This window comes from Plectropomus leopardus, chromosome 10, assembly GCF_008729295.1.
Source record: "Plectropomus leopardus isolate mb chromosome 10, YSFRI_Pleo_2.0, whole genome shotgun sequence".
Classification (NCBI taxonomy): Eukaryota; Metazoa; Chordata; class Actinopteri; order Perciformes; family Serranidae; genus Plectropomus; species Plectropomus leopardus.
In genome coordinates, this window is record NC_056472.1 from 28,204,064 (window position 1) to 28,227,129 (window position 23,066).

The 23,066-nt window shown below is 39.4% G+C and overlaps 1 protein-coding gene across 1 annotated transcript in view; it reads right to left on the reverse strand.

Annotated features, from left to right (window-relative positions):
- LOC121949302 (aryl hydrocarbon receptor-like) overlaps nt 1-23,066 on the reverse strand; it is a 52,947-nt gene that overhangs the window by 27,116 nt on the left and 2,765 nt on the right. Inside the window, exon 2 of the mRNA XM_042494957.1 lies at nt 13,672-13,859. Coding sequence (XP_042350891.1) covers nt 13,672-13,859 — 188 coding nt within the window. The remainder of the gene's footprint in view (nt 1-13,671; nt 13,860-23,066) is intronic.

Below are 23,066 nucleotides of genomic sequence, written 5' to 3' on the forward strand. Positions count from 1 at the left end.
TATAATAAAGGCAGAATCCCCAAAAAATAATAAAAAAAATGTGAGCTCAGTAGAGTGGTCAAGTTTCAGCTGCACGAAGTGATCAGCGCTGCTCTAGGCACTTCTTGAAATTCCAGCAGACACACCGCAGCGCATTTCTGAAAATACAATGTGAGGATACATTTTTTTTAATTAAATCTTTGACCCATGCAGTTCACAACTACACTTTTAATAATGTAGGGAAATGACAACACAATTAAATGAAACAATTAAAACAGACCAAGAAAGAAGAATGTTAACAACAAACACTACTTGTTTTTTCCACCATATAGTTTCCTTCCACCATCAAATGTTTTTTTTTCCCCAAGTCCCTTTAGGGGCTCTGTAGGTTGCAGTGTTATGATCAGATAAAAATCATTACTCCAACATGCACAGTCCCTCTGTACATCTGCCTCATCTGTCAATGAGCACGACCTTTTGTCATTATCTGTGTGTGCATTACGGCTGTGTTTACTGCGTTTCTACTTTGGGAGTTTACACATCAGAAACCACAGGTACGCAGTAATGTCAGAGACGTAATCCATCCAGAAAAAGTGGGCCAACACAAAGCCTCTTGAATGGCCAGGTGGAGGACAAAGAGCAGATCTTGTTATCAAGCTTCAGTGGGTACAAGTGTACATAATGAAAAATTTACATTCCCACTGCCATCACATACATGTGGCATAATAGCGCTCCGGCAGTCACCCAGAGGCGCTTCCAGTGAACTGAAGAGAACAGCTTGGCTTTCCCAAACATGCTTATCTTTGCATGATAGAGCTCCAAAGTTACGGCAAAATAATACATAAAAACACACAACAAAATTCAACAGATGTCACACAAATCACTACTTCAGTATCATCAATGCCATAATTCTGAATACTCATTATTTTTTCAATGTTTTAAGTACAGAGGATGCAGTTCTTCCAGACATGAAAAGGCAGCACATACACCCACAACTGTTCCAGTGTGCAGTTAAATGCCAAAAGAAGAAGAACGCATACTAGCAGGGATTAAAAACAGCGACATGAGGAAGATGCAGATAAGAACAGCTGCAGCAACAGCTATGCTTCATCTCAAGAAAAGCTTTTTTTTCTGTGGCCAGTGTATTTTGTTAACTCTTTGCAATAGAAGCGCAGCACATTTACACTACGCTACAAACGCCAGCAGACAAGGCACTGACTGTCTATTCTGCTCCAAAGGTCATATGTCCATCAAGCGCCAATCTCTGGGGCTGAAAAATGAAGCTAACACCGAAGTGCCAAAGACTGAAGTTCTTTCAGCGTCCAATTCTGCCTCCAAAAATGCTGTTGACATGTACTCTAAGAGATGCACATTTGCTGTTTTTTTTATTGGTCTCCAAGGGTTGAAAAATATGTTACTGTCACTCTTTAGCCAGCTGTCCTATCACAATGGAGGAAAGGCTGGACAAATAGCCTATCTTAAAGAACAACCTTCACATCTTAAACAAACATAGGTTAAACAACAACAACAACAGAGGAAAAATATGTACTATAATATACTGTAGACTTTATATTCATACATTTCCTCAACTACAAAATCTCATGAACCCACATAGAGTAGTACATTGCAGGGATTGATAATACAATTTAAATTTAATTTAAATGTTTTTAATAAAAGAGTAGCTTAGAGGACATTTTTGTTTTTTACCACTGTAGCAAACTGGGTATCAAGAATTGTGAAATTTCACTGATGGTATTAAATACTACATTTCTGGTATTGTAACATTCCCACCCTATACCGTGTGTCCAGATGAAACCATTGTATTTCTTTTTCATTCGCATCACCTTGCACAGCTAGTGTTTTGTGTGTGTGGGGGGGCTTCCAGGTAACATGTAAACACTGTGTGCAGATACCGCAAGCTCTCATTAGTCTTGCACGAGCCTGCATACATGAGCAGAGCCCACATTAGGAGCAACAGGCTACAACAAGGCTAAAAATATCACACCAGTGACGTTTTTGAAAACAAATTGGCACGTCTGGGCTTTAGAACACTTGGATTATTTCCAATGAGCAGTATGGAGACATTTTGTGTTTTTTTTTTGTATATTTTTTTGACGTTTGAATCTTGATCGCCATTTGCTTCGGTTGTGTGGGAGATGCCTTTTCCCCGAGAACCTCCGGCAGTGTTTTGCAGACTATAAAACTTCGCTCAACCTTGTATCGGCATGAGGGTGAGTAGATAATGACTGAATTTTCATTTTTAGGTGATCTATGCCCTGTACTTCCTGATCTTAAGTCTTCATCTGATAATTAACAGCAAGAACAAATCATTCAGAATTCAAAGCTCGCTGTTATTGGGAGACATCAGCAGTTCTGCTGTCTTCTTTCAAGACTAGAAAATCCCTGAAACGAGGGGAACTGCAGTGGAAAGAATCAGAATTAACCCAGTCCACTGGCTAAGACTCAACCTCACATGAAATGACTTGTTGGTGTTGCTGCGGAGCTGCAGTTCAGTGATGGAGAGAGGACTCTATGAACAGTGCTGGAGGCGCTGTGGGTCCTCCTCTCACTGGGCCCCATGTCGGCCCTCAGTTAACGTATCTGCTCCAGTATTTGACAGATCAAACCTGACAATCAAGCAGTGACCCTGAAAATCAGACAGTTTGTTATACATCAGCTGCCTTTGGAGGCATTTTTTATAGCACGGTGTCTCTCGAGGGTATGCAGCTAGAACCCAGAGATTTATATTTATATTTATATTTAATTTAACTCCAACTGTGCAGCAGACTCTGCAGTCTGACCAAAAATAAATTATAGTAAATGATGGGGTCAATTTTTCATATGGAGGTGACATAGAAACCGCATGAACTTTAATACTGATCAGTATACTGTTCATGCAACTTCATAATCATCAGGATATCATCAGAAGTTAGACCTTAAAGACCAAACTACGTCCAGTTGTCGACACTTTCAGCAGACAAATCTTTCTGTCCCGGGACTGTGACCTAGAGGCCAGCTTGGCTCTGCTCCCGGCCTTCATCATGGAGCCTCCAGCATAAAGCTTACTGACACCGCTCCACAGAGAGCCAGACATGGGCCGAGTGCGCCGGGGTTTATCTCACTGAGGGCTTTACTTTGCTGGAAGCCCCAACCCAAAAAAACATTTAGCTCACTGCAAATATTTATCAAATATTTGACCACTTTCAATTTGTCCCATCATGCTATTTACAACGGGATTAGCGGGGATGTTCTGTGCCTGCGCCGCTTCAATTTCCTGCCCAATCCCTACATGCCGTCCTGTTGTGTTGCCGCCATGTACACTTGATAACAAAAAACACACACATGACGCTGCCAAAAAGAGACTTAAAGTGTTTGCAACCAATCACAGGGCAGATTTGGGATAAAGCGTTACTTAACACCAGAGATCTGCGGTTAAAACCAAGACCGAGTTACACTTTCGCTTGTTGGTCATGGCGGAGTTATTTTTAGGTAGATGTAGTTGTACAGACTTTAGTGAGTTCGGCCAAAACGACAAGCTTCAGTGTGTTATAGTGATAGTATTATGGAATATCTGCAACTTAAAAACAAAAAATATAAATTAAAAAAATAGCATTATATAGAAACTGCTGCTTTCTTTTCACGGCCAGTGACTGAGCAAAGCGTATAGTACTCAGAATTAACTTGTTTGTTTACACCACACATTGCATGTCTCTGCTATCAGGTCACATGACGGAATAACAATAGCAGGAGTCTGAATCATGAAACAGTGCTATATTTGGACAGCATTAACCCAGCGTATTAAGCCTGTTGCAGGGGGTGGGGGGGTTATTGGGCCGTGGTGACAGGGACCCGTGGTGTTGGACATCCTCAGCCGCTGTTGTTAAAGCAGATGATTAGAGGACACACCCCACCCACATGACCCGTGCTGGTTACGTAGTGCAGGGAGGTGAAGAGAGAGCTGTAGTTTATTTTGGATCCATGCCAGGACCGATTCAGACCGCGGGCAGCGAGGACGAGAGCAATCTTACTTTTACTTATAAGGCTGGGAAGGGATCAGTGTACTTTTCAGTCTTTGAATTTTCCTTTCAGAAATAAAAAAAACCAAACAAATAGTTGTTTGACTTTTCATTGCAAATAACAAAAATTAAAAAACATGCCAGTATAAGTTTTAGTTGTCAGAAATGGAATATACAGAAAATTCCATTTAAATTCCTTTTTCTCCTGTCATAAAAATGAAACAAAACACCAAGAAAACAAAGATGAAAAACTAGTTGGTTTTTTTAAATATTTTATTTTATTTTTTTTTAATATCCTGAAACCAAAAGTTGTCTCGGGAAAAAAAATAACATTGTAAATGCAAGTGAAGTAGTGAAGACTGAGCTTATTGGCATAACTAATGGCTTTGGACCCATATTCATTTTTGACTCGTCACAACAACATCTGTCACCTACAGAAATCTCTGCGTGTTTGTCGCATGAGTACATGGGAAGTCAGGGGTTTTCCTGCAAGGTGTGCAGGAGATTCTGCACTGAAAATGGACGATTTTATTTTATTTTGGAGGGTTTTTAATAGGAGAAAAGGAAAATTAAGCATCATTTCTATTCTATATATTCCATTTCCGACCCCCCAAAATAAAAATGGCTTGTTTTTCATTTTTCATTTTTTGATTTTGAAATGAAAATCAAATAACTATTTGTTTTTTCATTTCTTTTTCTGAAAGGAAAATTCAAAGACCAAAAGGTTTACTGACTGGAAGGCTGTCAATCATTTGTGGCTGACACCACCGTCTGCTCGTTTTGGTTTTACCTTTTATCATTAAAGTCCACAATGGTGAGCTCATCCTCATCATCATCATCATAGTTTCCCCTAAGTGACACCAATCATAGCAGTCCCCTGCACAACGTTACCAAACTCACTTCCTTGTTTTTGGTTGTGAAGATGCAGATATGTGCAACACAAACATCTGCCATTTAAATAAAATTACTGCCAAAAGGGCAAGACAGTTTCATTGAAATGAAAGTGGGAGTCAACTGTTTTGCACCACATGCAACGTTGTGGTGAAACACTGTCAAACTGTCAAACATTTTTCTACCACTATTCACACTCGGAGAATGGCTGAAACGCGTGGACAACGAACACAACAAATCACCGCGACAGAAACTGTTGCATCAAGATCTACTGCAAGTGCTGAAGGACTAAAGGTGAGTTAGATTAAATCTGCATGGTTATCACTAACATTAGTGTAGAGCGAATCACAAACTCACTACAGTGCGGTTTTATTCTCACTAGAATAACTTACCTTTAATTTTGAATTACTTATACTAAAACAAATCACAACTATTTTGACGGTTTTCACCTGCTCCCACAATTTAATTACAAAAAAATGACTAAAAACATTCCAACATGTATCCCAATTATTTTAAAAATCTGTCGTGAAATGAGGGATCTTAGACGACAGTACTCAGATAATTCCTGGATTCTTTCAGTTTGCATGCTTTACTTGCGAAAACCATTTGAATGATTTGAGCCTCTTTTAGCATCACACTGTCACCAGGAAGTCTAAATTCACTGCAACACTCTTTAAAACTGTCTGCTCAGCTCAGGTGTTAATCTGTACAGTAACATGTTAGCAGCTAATCAGGACGTGCAGGTCAGGATGTTGCTACTGTGGCCACAGAAGAAGCAGATCAGTAGTGACAATTGGCGTGCTGTATATATGTGTGTGTGTGTGTGTGTGTGTGTGTGTGTGTGTGTTCTCTTCTTACAATGCCGTGCTCTGTCAATCAATCCAAATAAAACTCTGTCCACAACTAGTCTACTACTGTCCACTACTTTCTGCACCAGCAGGGGCGGAAGTAACTAAGTATATTTACTAACGTTAAGTACAATATTGAGTCACATTTACTTTATTGCTTGTTAGTGCTTGTACTTCACTACAATTCAGAACAAGGACAGTTTTGTTTCAACGAGGTCAGGGGACACAAAAACAGGGATTTGGGGGACAAGGATGCTTAAGTGTTAGAACATCAAACATTTAATTTCCTGCATTCTTGAGATTTTTTCTACATCAATTTATGGAGTAAATGTCTTTCATGTTGCCGCAGGTCAGACTTTTCAGTATTTTTGGGACTTAAAAGTATATTTTGATGCCAATTCACTTTATTTTTACTAAAATTTGTATATCTGCAATGTGATATTGCTATTTATACTTGAGTAACACCTCAGATTACTTCCTCCACCATTGATCAGTCATGCTATCAATAAACAGTATGTTTACATTGTAGACATTTACGTCCGATGACATCCAATACTGCATTTGAGACTTTCTCAGACTTTTTAAGGACCTGCAGTAAACGTGAGTTAAAAAACTACACATCATCATGTGACAAAACAAAACCACATCGTCCAACCTTTAAAAGTTAACAAGCTTCACTTCAGCACAGCAGTGATCATATTTCTACATCTCCTCACTGTGCAGGACACACAGAAGAGTAGCAGAGTAAACGTGTGTGTCAGCACATGCAGCCACACACAGCTACAGCACAGTGCATGCATACAGTATGTATGTGAGTGTGTTTGTGTGTTAATTATTCTACCAGAGTGTGAATGGCAGCGAGTAAATATAGAACGTTTCAACTCCTTCACCCCCCAAACACTGCAGTAAATGAACACGCGATGCACACAAAACCACCCCCACATCCACTAACATACACATGGATGCACGCTACACACACACACGGCCACACATATAGAGGCTGAACATGAACACGCGGTCACTAATGCAGGGGGAAAGCACGCACCCTGTGCTGCTTTCGTGTCTCCTGAGGTTTCTCGATCACATGGTTGCATATTTGCTTATGAGAGGCGATCCAGAGAGGTGGGAGGTGGAGAAGGAGGAGGAGGAGGTGAGGAGTGATGGGATTTGGGCGGGGTAGGGTGGGGAGGGGTCACTACTGATTACCAGGTTTTCCCTTTGGTGGCCTGCATTCCTCGCTGTGGTGTATCGTGATCAGCGGGGCTGGGGGATGGGGTTAAGCCCTGTAGGGGAAGGACGGAGAGAAGGACGGACAGAGCGAGGGAGGGAGGGAGGGAGGCAGGGTCGTCATAAAGGGATGACCCGCTGCTAATCATGTAGCCCGGATAGCTCTGCCTTTCATTTGTGTGCGGATAGATGACCTATAGGAAGGAGGGGGAGGGGAGGTGGCATTTCAGATAACAAATCATCACCCTCATTCAGACCAAAACAGAGACAGGTATCATGACATGTCACAAGACTTTCACAACAGCTTACATAACCAATCCTGGAGCAGCAGCGGCGGCGGCGACGGCATGCTATAGAAACGACTGCAGCTCTGACAGATACTTCCAGCTGTGTGCCAGTTCTATGCGTGTCGTGCCATAGCAGCGATGTATGCACATTAATTTCATTAAAACTGAGTTATTTGGCCTCATTCTCTCTCAGACATCAGGCCTGTAGCAACACGTTCTGCAGACAAACTGACAGCACATTAATCTGAAATGATTGACGTGAATTCAGCTGCATTATTTGCCAATAAAACATCTAACAAAAGAGACACTTTGGAGGAAAACAACAGATGCAGGATGCTGCTTTAGTGTAGTTTCTATTAAATTAGTCCACACCAACTACAAGGCCACGCTCTACTCAGATCAGAATAGTGTTTTACATAATTCATTTTCTATATTCATGTCCTGATCCAGCGGGAGTTGCATAATGTGTGTGCTGTGAAGGTCCATGTTTGCAGTCTCTCTATTAATGGAAGACGTTTGAAGCCAGTGCTTTTATAATAGATATAATGGTCTGCCTTATGGAAACTTCTGAAAAATTCATTTCTCCTCCACCGCCGCTGAAAGGACATGTAAAACAAAAGAATCAAAAGTGTGCCAATGTCAACACGGTCAACTGGGGATTGATATTTTGCCATATGTCGATGAGGACAATCAGATCAGAAATCAGATCATTTAAAAACAATAAGAGAATTTCAAGCAAAAATGCAAGGGTTTAGGTAAAAATTGGATTATATAGTTACCATATAAACTTGAAGCTGGTAACTTTTGTAAAAATAACATTGTCATATTTGCTGAAACTGTCAATATATCACAACAGATCATCAAATCATATTCCTCTGCCTAATGGCCTTGCAGCATGTGAACAAAAACAACATCAAAACTGAGTCTCTCATGTCAATCACTGCTGGTGAACTGCGGCAGCACTGATCGAATACAAATCAAGATTCTGTTACTGCACTGACTTTTTTCTACTCATATGTTATCAGAAACATGTTTTAGTGTACTGTTTAGCTGTAAAATGCTACAGTCGGTGGGCTGTGCTTGTTTTTTTGCTTGCCTGTTGTACACATGGCGGCCAGGTCACAAACTAAGTCCACTTAGGCCCTTTGGCAGGCCAGATGCTCTCAACAGGCCCTTTCACTTGTACTTTTGGACTTTTCAATTTGGTCTAAACCAAAACTACAGGTATGAAACTTTCACGGGACCATGATCCAGACTCTGCCACTTTTTCTGATGAAGGAAGATGGTCTCAGTCCAAAAGGAACTACACAATGGTTTGGTTTGTTTCTGGTGTGAAAACATTTTTTAGATGGTTTGGACTCTCAGACTAATCACAGGAAGTTTAGCGCCTCAGTGAGTGCGTTGTGTGTATGTGTGTGGTTTGGCGACAGAAAACATGATGATGGTTTTGACGATGGCTGGAGGCTTTGCAATTGTCTCAGAGCAGACAAGTGTAAAGCTTCCTGCAGATTACAGTTTGATGTATGCAGGATGTATGATGACATCGCCTACTGAATCGCAGGCCACAACCTACGTCCATTGACATCAATATGCAAGAACAAAACAACATCAGCGTGCGTCATCCACCTATGCATACCTATGTAAACAAACAAATCAAGCCCTTGCTATAGTGGCATTTATGTATGTCCTAAAATCTAAAGAAGAGGAGGAGAATGTGGATGTGGTCATGGCTGGGGAAAAGAGGGTTAGCAGACGTAGGTTGCAACAGCAGTCACAGAGTGAGATGGTCATCCCAAATTTCTGATCTTGTCAGAATTTTATCCCAGGCTGGCTTTGATTTCAAGACTGCACAGGACCACTGTTTAAACAGCACAACCAAAGATATCTCCACATTTCTGTCACGATGGTTATCTTTCGTCTGGGAAAGCCCACAATCGCACAACGTATACCAGGCTTAAGAAACTGGAGCAGAGGAGAAATTAGCAGTAAAGATCTTGAAATGATCCGTATCAATCGACTCGCAAAGACTGTAGCTTTCTGAGTAAACCACCTAAACCCAGCAGTTGTTTAAATATCATAATCATTTAACAAAATCATCAGCCAGGGGAGCTGCAGATTCAGGTGATCATTTTCTGTGGGTTTGTACATACAAGTGACATTTTTCTACGTTACACAATTGCTTTAATAGTGTTACACAATAATTAATGTCACTTTCATGTAAACTGTGCTGAACTTTGTCCTCTGGCAAACATTACAACCTCATGATGTGTGTTGACATCAAACACTAGTGGAAATCAGGTAAAAAAGATGTAAAATATTCCAGGTACTTTTAATTGCGATACTGCTAAAACTTCAAACAATCTGGGCTCCACTTTTAAAGCAGTCCCACACTGTCCCGCAGTGTCAAACACACAGCCGACACCAAACCACAGTGAAATGAATCCCTCTGGAGTCACAGCAGGGATTATTTCTCTTAATCTCCATCTATATTTACAATAGCGAGTATCTCAAAGAGCTGCGGTTCACTTTAACAACAGGAATGCTGTGCTGATAAAATCACAGGATTAATAATGATTTTATGTCCACTACCACTAAAGGTTTAAACTGTGAACTACAGTGGTATCTAATGCTCAGAGCACAATAATGACCATCTGACATGCATCTGTGAGAGTGCTGGTTATGCAACAGCGGTCACGTGATGGCAGGTTTTATTCTTGCAGCCTGCCTCGAAAAAACTCAGGGAACCTTTTCAGAAAAACAAGAGACGAAGAAGAAAAAGGGATCGGGAGTCAGTAAGAAGCAGCAGAAGATGAAAAAGAAGAGGAAGGCATTGGGTGTGCATGAGGACGGACGGGAAAAGGAAAAGGGTTAAATGAGGCGTTTGGCTACAGGCAATGGACTCTTCCAAGAAACCCATGAGAGCCCTTATTGGCTTAGTTGTGTCATTCAGGATCTTGTCAGAGTTTTCTCACCGTAACGATTTCCCTCCACAACCAATCCAGACTGACCTTTGCTCATCTACCAGAGCTGATGGCAGTGGTGAACAGTAACGAAGTATATTTACTTAAGTACTGTACTTAAGTACAGTTTTTGGGTATCTGTAATTTACTAGTATTCTTTTTTTGGGGGAAACTTATTACTTTGACTCCACTATATTTGAAAGACAAATATTAAGATGGTCCTTCCATAAATAAGTAGACAGATGCGATGATGGAGATTTATGATGGAAAAGGTTACTTTCTCTTTGCATGTAAGAATGCAGAAATGGATACGATATTTTATCAGACTGATAACAGCATTTTTAATCTCTCTCTCTCTCTCTCTCTCTCTCTCTCTCTCTCTCTCTCTTATATGTATATATATGTATATATATATATATAATATATATATATGTATATGTAAATGGATATAAATGGATATATATAAATGGATGATGTAAATGGACAAATGCAAATGTAACGTGTTTTGCAGAAAAATACAATGTCAACGTTTTCCTAAAAATAGTAGTCTTGCATAGTAGTTGGCCTGCAAATTAACTGGAGGATGTAAAATGTTCTTCCCCTGAAGAGTATGAATGTGTGCAGCAAATATGGCCATTAGTTTTCAAGTTACTTGAACAAAATACTGGAGGAGTCATCTCTTAAATCATTAGAGAATTGTAGACATCCAAATTTTATGATGATCTGACCACCAGTTGTTGACTTAAGTGTTTCTAGTTTAACACAGACGGTAAAATTTACGCCACACATGGATGAGAAGGAGCGAACATACCAATCATAGTAAGCGTATCACTGATTCTCCACACTTAATTATCTGTGACAACATTAACAATGCTGGAAACGCTGCTTGTGGCCTTTCGGTGCAGAACTGTTACAAACTACCAGTGATGAGGTGTAAAGCTGCCAGCTCAAAGTGTAAATCTTGCAGAATTATGTTGCTGTTGACAGCTGCACATGGCACATTAGAGTAAAGCACAACATAGGGCTCCAGCACCTCCAGGGACACACAATGATTAACAGACAAATTTCCATATTCAGCTCGTCAATGATCACAGCTCTGCTGTCACGCATGGAGCATAAATGATCCAAAAGGCAGACAACAGCTGCGAAGATGCTTCTTATGGCTGAGAGCTGCTTCGCACCCAGAGTGGGGGTGATCCCGGCGTTATCGGTTTTAAGAGAGTTAACGCCCCTCTCCTCAGACTGGCTGAGAGGGACGAGCCCATTGTAGCTCCTGACAATAACAAAGATGGCAGCTGGGCTGGATAATACTGTCAGCCAGATTAACCGAGCTCTGCCAGGGCTTTGTTCAGCTCCCACATATTCAGCAACACGCACAGCCTTGGCCATGAGTTTTTGGATGCAACAAACTTCAAACAATAAAATGATTTTTCAAGTAAACTCTCCAACACACAAAGCAATTCTGATGCATTTTAATATTTCATGAGCCTCCCTTGGCATTTAACAGCTCCTCTAAACATCCAAACAGAGCTGAGAGCTGAAAGCAGTGGCAGCGTTCCCAGAGTGTACTGGAGCTAAGTCATCGCTCCGCAGACCACCCACTTTCGGTCGCCTCTGACAAGCAGGATTTGCGCTGTTTACATACAACAATTATGGCTGACCACAGAGGCGGCCCTAAGCGATGGGCCCTTGGGGTCCACGCAGCTTTCTCTCTGCGGAGCTGCTTCTTTAATGTAAGAGCCCTGAGCTCGTTAATTACTTAGAGACTGTCCAGGAAGTAGGCTAATGCAGTTAGACAAGAGGGCTCGTCTATAGGCTACACTTTGACCTATTGGTACTGAAATCCATTATCAATAATTCATTCTGACAGCTCGAGTAGCCAGCGAATACTTCCATATGTTATTGTATGGGAATAATAGACATGACTTGCATTGATTAAATGGTAATAATAGCTATTAGTCAGAGGAAAACAAAGCTGCAGATTCCAGTCACTTTGTTTCCTCGGGGCATACTCTACATATACACAACATATGAACCAAGCAGCTGCACACACAAACACACACACCAACACACACACAATAAAAATATGGAATGCATCTGCGAAATCGGCCTAAAACACACTCATATCAACGCTGCTGTATCCTGTCCGTCTCACCCCAAACAGCCATCTCAAAAAGCCGCTGCCTTAAACAAACATTGCTCTGCCTCCATTTCATAAATTCTTTAAACTCCGGGGTTTCTCTCAATTATTCATGCTTCAAGAGCATCCGACGGCCGCATTGCAGCATTCTCTTTGAAAGATCACCGCCTAAAATAACAATGTCTTCACTCTGCATAGTAGAGAAGACCGTACACATCCATCCATTGGCATGCAACTCTGTCCTATGCTTTAGCGCATAGTTTTAATGGAACGTCAAAGCAAAGCTCCATTTGCTGATCCTCCAATAAGTGATGTCACACACACACACACACACACACACACACACACACACACACACGCGCGCGCACGCAAGCACACACACACGGGTCTCAATGAAATATTGAGGGCCTTTCCCCCGGATGAAATCATCTGAATAAGGCGGTGGCTGGTTGCTCTTCTCTTGCTGTGGTGGTCTCCACATCTCTGGTTGATGAGATGAGCTGTGAGATGTGGGGAAACACATCCAGCACAAACACAGAGACGAGCAACTCGGCTGCTGTGACATCCTCGTAATGGTCGGAGGGACCAAAGCTGTAAAGCGAGGGCATTTAGGAACAGCCACCCACTTTAACCTGCTCTCTCAAGTTTGAATTTATCACTTAAAGATACAGCTCTGCCGTAGATGTAAAAGGCATGTGCACACTTGACATACGAAAATAGCTATGTTCATTTAGGGGTGGGGGATGAATTGAATATAGCTGATGTATCCCGGTTTGTTCCACGTAAAATGTATAAAATAACTTCATTATAAACACAGAGTATAAATTGTTTTTTTTAGCCACCGGCAAGAGACTGGCTTTGGCGTTTTATTTTTTCCTCTCTCTCCTACGGCTCTCTGCCTCTCGCAGACACACACTCACAAAAAGCAGCGCTTTTGAAGAGGTGTTTTTTTAACATGTGATGTTGCTGGGCTAGCAGTTTCCCTCTGCGTTCAGTTGTTGTGCTAAGCTAAGTTCGGCATGTTGCAGACCTCTCTGTGTGTGCTGGACACGTACACATGCTCATTAATTTGATATTGATCTTCTCTGAGTTTCATAGCACACAAAATGATGTCCCCCAAACTGTCCCACTAAATGGAAACAAGTTTATGTGACAGACATGATCAATGCATCCATGTGACTGCTATTGTGCACAAGACTATATGATAAATGAGCAGTATTGCATGCTTTTGTCAACAGAGAACACTACCACACAACACAAAGAGCCACTGCTGTTATATGGCAAACATTAGGATTCAATGACTCTCATAACTAGTAAATTTACCTGAAAAGAAGTTCTTGGCCCGCAGGTAGCTGACACTAAGGCGGAGGATGGAGAGTTTGTCCAGACTGGCGGTGACCTCCTCGGGGAAAGGCAGCAGGCTGGCCAACCGCTCCAACTCTCCATTCAAACGATCTCGATGCCGTTTAGATGGGTTGGACTTGGCTCCTTCGGGCGGTGCCTGCTTCACCCTGATGAACATAATAAAAGAAAAAAAGGTTACAACTAAATCATGAGCCGCCACCAAACCTCCAAGGCTGAAAAATGACACCAGTCCTTAAGTGTCAAAAACTGCAGTTCCTCTAATGGCCACTTGAGGCTGACTCCAAAACAGAGTTGATCCCCATAGACCCCGATGATTAAATGCCCAACTTTATGGCAGAAATAAACATGTACCCTGTGTAATTTAAATCAATCTGGGACTTTCTTAAATATAATATGGGAGGGTCCATCAGTTCAAATTTTTTTAACAAATAACAAAACATCCTCCTGCATGTCTGCTACTTAATGAGGATTCAAGGCAGAGTTTTAGCCATACTCAAAAGCTGCTATGGCTATCAGCATGCTGAAAAAAATGTTGGCAGTTGGGTGACAACTGCCTAACACTCTTTCTATTAAACAGTGGATTTATTCTTTAATTGACATTCTCTGAGATTCATCCTCTGTTAATAGGATGAACGTTGCAGGACATGTTATGCTTGAGACCAGGGAGGAGGTACTCAACTTAGCGAGCAATATGACATGAATTTGTATTTCATACTCTTTTTTTCTTTTAATTCTACAGTGCATGTGCAAGACATAGAACAGAAGTTGGAGAAAGACCTATGGGAAGGGGCAGATAAGGGTTAATGGACATTAAAAAGGAGCAGGTGTATATTTGTTTGTTACTTCTTATTATCTGTTACTGTCCACCTTGGTAAGTTTGGAATTAAAAGATTCAATTTTTGCATTTTTAAATTCAATATACCAAACTTTAGGTTAAATCAACTGATATACAGCAAAGTGAGAAAGGACATTTGTGTGTTTTTACACACTAACTAGACAAAAATTGACATTTTTTTAATTCTCCTGTAAAGCCAGTACTTACACTCTGTATAATCACATTCATTTTGTTTAAGACTATTTTATTGCTTTTCCTATTGCAGCTGTTTTTTGTTTGTTTGTTTGTTTTTTAAAATGGTATCTCTCCAATTCTTGGGCATTTGCAAGAATATGTGCACATGACACCACACCTGCACTTATATAGTGTTAAGGGGGCGTTACCTTTGCTAATAGGTTACTAATGATCAAACTGAATTCATCATTCAGGTATAAATACTACCTAAACCAGAGCAGTTAACGACAAAGTTATAAGCATGGATGGATTACTGAACCGGCCTATTGGGCACCAGTCCAGGGGCCCAAGTGTCTGGCCTTTACTTGCAAAACTTCAAATGTGAAATTAACACTTTCCGACCAGAGAGAGACTCAAAACGACAAAAAAGACACAAAATTACCTCAAAGAAAAAAACAAACAAAACAAAACACCACCACAAAACATTGCATAACAACTACAAAAAGAAGCAAAAACTCTACAGAGTTTGTATGTCTTGATCATAAATCGTAGTGGGACTCTTTGCAGACCTGGCCAGAAGCCTGTAATCTGCACATACTTACAAGTTAAAGTTACATGATGTGGTTAAAGCAGCAAGTCCAGTATGTAAACAACATACACCAGAATTAACATAATGTGATTAACTGATTAACTGTGTTGATAGCTGAATGTATTAAATCGCAATTTTGACTGTAATAACAACAGTTATATATTTACATCATTTAAACCTTTATATAAATGAAAAGTAAGAATTTTTTGTTTCTCAGTTGAAAAAAAAGCATGTCTTTATTCTATTTATTTTCTAGTCATTTCACACCACAACTAATGTAAAGAAGCATTTAACTGAATCCGAAAATTAATAATTTGGATTATGTTTGTTCACTTTTTGTTTGTTTGCACAAACATCAACAATATGGCAGCAATAAGAGTTGACAGTATACAGTTGTATTCCTATCTCATACACACCAACACACTGTCACATGTTATCACTGGACATGAATATGAACGGAGATGTGTTTACACTGTAAAGTGATGGATGTCACTGTGCTTGACCTGCAGTGCTGGATGTTCTTCAGTGTGTGTGTGTGTGTGTGTGTGTGTGTGTGCATGTGCTATACTGCAATAAACAAGCACTTTCATAATAATTACACCACTTATTTTCTTCTATTAACTGTTCAGTCTATAAGATGCATGAATGCTGAATATGGTATGTGACATCTCCAACGTGCTGTATGTTGTATGTGTTTTGTGTTTTGATTTGTTTTTCATATTGAATTAATGAAAAGTTAAAAAAAAAAAAAAAAAGGTTACATAAAATTAAATTAAATTAAATAAAGTTAAGTTTGGTTAATTTAATTCAGTTTAATTTAATTTAGTTTAATTTATTCAATTACTCCACCACTCATTTCTTTTCCCCCCTCATTCATTAATTTAAAGATTGTATTTTATTTTCTATGTAGTTATTTATCATTTATTTTCCATTCTTTCCATATTTATCTATTTATTAATTTTCCCTTTTTACATGATTGAAAGGTCTGCATGTTCATTTGGTTGGGTGTCGTGTTTTTGTACGTTCACTTAAACCCATAAAAACAGAATTATATGATGCCATGAAATCACATCGGCTATATATCATAAATTGCCAGAGTGCAAAGTAATGCCTTCAAACTACTTATTTAATCTGATTACCAATCCAAAAAACCAACAGTTGCTCAATTTTGAGATTTCAGATTATGGAGAGCTCTAAACTCTCAGTCACCAATGAGGATTCACAATGGTTGAAACAGGATAATTGAAATTCTACTGTTTTTATGGATGAACTGAAACTTGACACAAAATACCATAAGCGCAGAAAAGCAACACGTTCAGATTGGAAAAACAGCAGCCAGCAAGCAATAAATCAATTATGAAAACATTCATTAATCAATCAATGTGTGTCAGTGTGTACATTAAAGGCCTTGCCATGAACCACAACTCAGAATCTTCAGTCCTCCTCAAAATCTGATCCACTCTGTCATATTTTAGCTTCTTTATACCCAAAAGTGTCTCACCTACATTTTTAGTCCATCATGAGTCTGTCTCGTCACAGAGGAGGATTATGGGGATTTTTCGTGAGTCCTACATTTGCAGACGCTGAGTTTTTAGGAATTATCGTGTACTGCAGATCAGTTTCTGCCTTAAATTTGTCCCAGATTAAAGCATTTTAAATGGGAACGGTCTCACTGTCTGTAACTTGTTTCATGACAGGTTAATAACTTTTGCAAATTTGTTTGTATATTTATCTTTAATTTGGATTTAATGTTATCTATAATATTCAATATTTGTGTACTGTTAAGAAAAGCAAATTTAATCAGCTTACATATGCAATACCTTCACCATAAAACAAGCTTACATTTGCACTACCACCATTAGCACATACTGTAAATTATAGCACAAAGGCGTAGGTTCTGTTTCAACATTGGGGGGACACGTATGACACAGGAGGTTTGGGGATGCTCTACCAAAAATATTTTGAGCTCCAAGTTTTTATTTCAACTATTGCTAATTTAATTTACATGTATTTTTGTATTCTGACCTCGTAACTGAAGGTGGGAATGGGGAGGGGGGTTCAGACTTGAAAACATCACCTGTGACTCAAACTGCACCGTTTTCACTGATTGGAAAAACTTAAAGTTAAGTAAGTTAAAAAAAAAAAGAAAGAAAAGAGCATCAAAAAATGTCCTTCATTCTGGTGATTTTATGTGCCTTTTTTGGCATAAATTTATGGTAGAAATATGCTTAATCTTGTCAAAATATAAGTCTTCTGCTGCTGTAATGTGTTTTTTGAGAGGGTAAAATATATTATTATTATTGTTGTTATTATTATTATTATTATTATTATTATAATTATTATTATTTCTCCTTTTTGTCTTCCTTCCTTCCCTCCCTCCTCCTCATTTTGTCTTAGGCCACCAAAGATTTTTGTTGTCGTCTTCGGAATAATGTCAGTATTTACAGTCGCACATGGAATCGTACAACCATAACAAAATGTAGCTCAAACAATCAAAACTGGGCTTTGGACATGTCTGAAATGCAACCAGGTGTAAATACACAACATGATTAGCATTGTAAATCTCACACTGTCTGCCTCAGAGAGTTCAAGATGTGCAACTTCAGCCTGTTGAAGTCATTTCATTCTGAAATATTTGCATTTTTGATACTGTATACGTATTTCCTGTATTTTCTGGTAGTATTTTAGTAAAAAGGCTGCTGAGAAATAAATATGCATGATCATTATAACATTGCTAAAATAAAGTTTAAGGTGGCCTCAGACCTTTGCACAGCATTGTATAGTTTATAAATGCACATGTTCTGAATATTAAGGGGGCCATGTCCCCGGTCCCCCTCTGAAAATACACCCATGTAATAGTGACAGCTCTCTGTGGTAGTCCTGTTGGTGTGAATGTCATTTCACTGCTGTGTGTTTTTATTCTCAAGTTTCTATTTTTTATCCCTTTGTGTGTCAGTTTTGCAAGTGTCATATAAGCTACCAGATGCCTCTAAAGTTCCCTCAGAGTTGCTTAAGTATTAACCTATCTTTTATGAAAAATGACTTCCTTAGTGGAGTAAAACTTAAGAGCTGCAGCATCACATACTGTCCACAATAATGTCCTCATCAGGCAGCAGACTGTTGTGTCTTACTGTGCACAGTTTGGAGCTTTTCCAAAGTCAGTCACATGTGATCACATCACAGAACAAAGACGATCAAAGGCCTGCTTTGGATGCATTGTCTTCGTTTGTATTTTACTTGCATGTTTGACATTGTTTTTTATAAAATATTGGCAGGGAAATGGCGTCAGTTTGACGCTGTCTGACCATGATGTCACACCAAAACAGTTACTGCAGCTGCTCGGACTTTTGCCTATTAATGTCGAAATGTTCATTTTTAATTTGGAGGTTCTTATCATTATGATTAGGATTTAATAAAATGTTTATGTCAGAAAAAAATATGTTTGTGGGGTTTTTCGGTTAAGTCAAAACCTAAAAAAAACAGTTCCATCTAAAAAAATACAAATACAAATAGACTAAATAGGGCCAGTTTTTACTATTTCTAGCATAATAAAAATATAAAAATGCACAATTTTATGAAGAAATGATAGATCATTAAATGTCCCAAGCCAATCACAACAACCTGACGAGAAAAAAGCTCCCTCTGATCCTCTGAAGGGCGTTTTGACAGAAAATGGCGCAACACTCCGCATCAGGGTCCCAGCGGCCGAGTGACATTTCGAAATTAATAAAACAATGCAAAAGAAAAACTGTTTTTGTGTTCTTTTAGAATATTTGCCATATTATGAAAAAAATACTCTATGAATAGAAATCAAAGAGAGAAATGGTGAAGGTTAAAATCAGGCCGCGGTTGCAGGCCTGCAATAATCCGCAGGCATTAAAGCAACCGTGCACATCTACAACGCACTGAAAATTTCCACATATTTTTCATTATAGAATTTAAAAAATATCCTGTAAGAAAATATACATTTTTTAACGCCTCGCGGGTGCGTTTAAATGAGTTTGTGTTAAAAAGCAAGCGGAATCTTAAATAAATCTATTTCTTAAATCGATTAGGAAACTCTTTTCTTAAAGCTATTTACTTGGAGAAGGTTTGTGCGTTTTAAAAACTGACATCATGATTTTACCTTTTAATAAGAGTGAATATCATAAGAACTGACAATAAAAACTCAAATAAAACAAACTTACGCTCTCTGAACTGGTTTTCTCCTCTTGCGTCCTGCATACATGACGGCTCTTCTTATATAAGCCTCTGATGAATCCCCCAGAAACACACAGAGCCTCTTTCTCCGTACATGTAAACCACCAACAAAATTCTGCTATAATCCTCCAGATCAAGACTGTAAACACATTCTTAAAAAAAAATCCCATACAACGAATAAAAAAAAATAAAAAAAAAACAATGAACGAAATAAGTTAAACGGGACGCTTTCTGCGCCCGGGGAATATGCACAAGAGAATGTGCATCTGTCTTTTCCCATCAGTGGGAGCACCAATGGGGAAAATCAAAAATAATAATAATAATAATAATAATAATAATAATAATAATAATAAGGACAATTTCGAAAATACAGTTGTTGTCCCATCAGCCCTCACGGAAAGATGAAGTTGCTCCAAGTAAAAAGGCGATGTTGAGTTTCCATCCTTATGAAGGAAAAAAAAGGATGAAATTATGAAAGAAAAGACGCAGGTTGCAGAGAAATCCTCCTCCTCATCCCTCTAATTATAAATACAACTGAAAACTTAAAATGAACGCAGTAAAAGCTTCAAGTATTTACATTTTATAATCTACATCAGTGCTGCACTCCAATTAGCGCCGGACATGAGCTGCAAGGGAGGAGGGGGGGTCACCGGGTGCGCGCATTCCACCGGCGGGCACGCCCGACACAGATTTCGCACGGGCGCGCGCTCCAGAAGCTTCTTACAAATTGCAGCACGGGGGCAGGAGGCACGCGCGGGCACGGGGGAGAGTCTCCTGGAAACACAGGCCGAGCGTGTCCACGCCGGCGCGTCCCCGAGCGAGTCGCGCCGTCCAATCAGCGCTCAGATGAGCGACGGTTTATGTTGAGCCTGCCGGTGGCCCGTGCTGAATGTGGGTCAGGGGTTAGACTTTTAAATAATGTAACTGAATTCATTTCAACATCCAGGAGAGCTCTCTGTGGACGTTTACCTGCAGAGATGTTTATCTTTGCTCCTGTGCTGGGAAAAAAGAAGAACCGACGGCCTGAAATCACCACAAAGCAAAAAATTATGATAATTTATCTGCAACAGTGTTATTGGGAATTAGATCTTAAAGCAACTTTAATTTTTATTTTTCTTCCAATGCAAACCTATGAGAATTATTTAATTATTGTTTGATAGTCCGGCCGACAACTGATTTGGCTCAATCTCACCGCTTTCAATTTCAGCTGCCGCTGTTTTTAAGTAAAAAAAAGCTAAACCCACTCCACATAGAAACTGGCGATGCGCTGTAGAAACTTAATCGTAATGACAATAAAAATAATAATATGAATAATAATAATAAATTGCATTTATAGGCACCTCTCAAAGCACCCAGGGACATCTTACAAGACCAGTTAAAAAAAGAGCAGCAATTCATCCATAGATCAAAAAGTCGAACAATTATTAATTAACAGTAATAAGGTAATATAAGAATTCTGAAATAACTTAAAGGAATAGTTCACTCAAAAATGAAAATTCTGTCATTATCTGCTCACCCTCATGCAGATGGAAAGGTGGGTGAAGTTTTATTGTCCTACAAAACAGTGCCGGAGCTTCACGGGGAAAAGACAAGGTGTTTTGTGGACTAGAAAACTGTGGAAGTAACAAATGCACTTACTTTCACATACTTCTGTGAGATTAGGTTGGGTGGGGACCAAAAATAGAGCTAAAAGAGAGTGAATATTGGGCTGACTTTTTCCAGCAGGTCCAACCCTGTCTCATTTAGACCTCATCATGTACTGGAGCACCCTTTAGCCGCAGTATGAGACGCAGCGGGCGGCAACAATTTTTTGAGTTTCTAAGCAACTGCTGTAGCATAAACAGCGAGAAAGCTCTGGAGGAGGGGGGATAGATCAAACCTTTGGAGACTGCTGTTGATTTCCTCAACAACACTAAAAGTCGATCATGTCGGGGGGTTTTTAAAACGCAGTGTTCTAGTATGTGTAGCATTCTATAGTAGTGATGCATGTCACTTGACATATGTGAGGTATATCACATGATGGTACATTAAACAGATACTTTAAGCCAATATCTCTCTGAAAAGACATAATGCATTTAACAAGCATAAATTCCCTTAATGTTGGTAAATTACTTTCACAGAAAATATAACTGAACAGTTTACAGAATAAATGAAATATAAGTAATTCAAATTATTTGCCTTCGGGGAGACTTCAGTCTTGTCACATTGTGTGAAAACAAGAGATGCAGAGGTTTGATGCAATTGTGTTGTGACAGCAGACAAAGACAGATATGTCTATAAATGCATACATTGAGTCACATGACCAGATCAGACTCCCTGAGGGTGCCGAAGACCCCCACAACACACGGAGGAAGAAAACTAGGCCAACATGCTGATCGGTTGTATTGTAGTCGACTACATTTATTTAGTGTCTAATTCATAGATACAGTGAAAAGCGCCTACAGTGTTCAACAACTTATAAAAAGAATAATTTGAAGCTTGTAAAAAGCTTCAAATTATTCAAACGGCATTTGTATAGAAAGATTCTCTTTCTATACAAATGCCGTTTGAATAATTTGATTATCAATTAGTCTGCCTTCGGTGTACTTTGAGTCTTTTCATAGATGACAACAACATACGGAGGAACAATTTATAACTAAGGTGCTTTTTTTTTTTTTTTACTTTACGCCCTTGATATTCTGAGCGACAAAGTGCAGACCACTGTGGCCCCTAAAGCTCAACACAAAGCAAATTAAGAAAACGCATGGAAATGAAAAAACATCTTCACCTACTTAACAACACACTCAAAACAACATCTTGACGACACATTAAAACATCATATTGACAAAACACGAAAACATCAGCTTTGCGACAGACTAAAACAGCAATTTGATGACAAACTAAAACATCAAACTGACAAAAAACTTAAAAATCAACTACACAATGTATATGTAAACGTGCTGCGTATTAAGTTGATGTTTTCATGTGTTGCTGAGTTGATGTTTCTTCATTTGCTTGTTTTCTAATTCTGCACAGTGTTGAGCTCTCAGGGTCAACGCAACACCACCAATGTCAATTTTGTGGTTTGGGCGCATGCGTCTGCATCGTGGTTTTCCACCAGAAGCTCTCTCATAAATCCACATTTTTGTCCAGTTTAAACCATATTTTTATGCTGCACTTTTAGATCCAGGTCGCCTTACCTTTTCAGCTCTTGGCTGCTCAGATCACAAGTTTTAAGACAAACAAAAACATTAGTTTAACACTTATTTACATGAATCTCTCATTCATAAGGCTTGTTTTTGAATTTGAATTTACATTGTGTTTTTTGGATTTTTTGCCTGTAGACACCACTGCAGAAATCTGTAGGTATTGCCCTTCATTCCTCCGGGAGTTTTGGGTTGGGGACAAGAAAGGTTTTCGTGTTTGTTTAGACACTGCGTGTCCCCTGGGACAGACGCCACCACAGCTGTAAATGTGTTTTTCATGCTCTAAACACGACACAACGAGGAAGAAAGAGAGCTGTGGTCTTTTGTGTCTGTCTGCGAGTCAAGGTCGTCCTGTCGGCCCGCAGGGGAG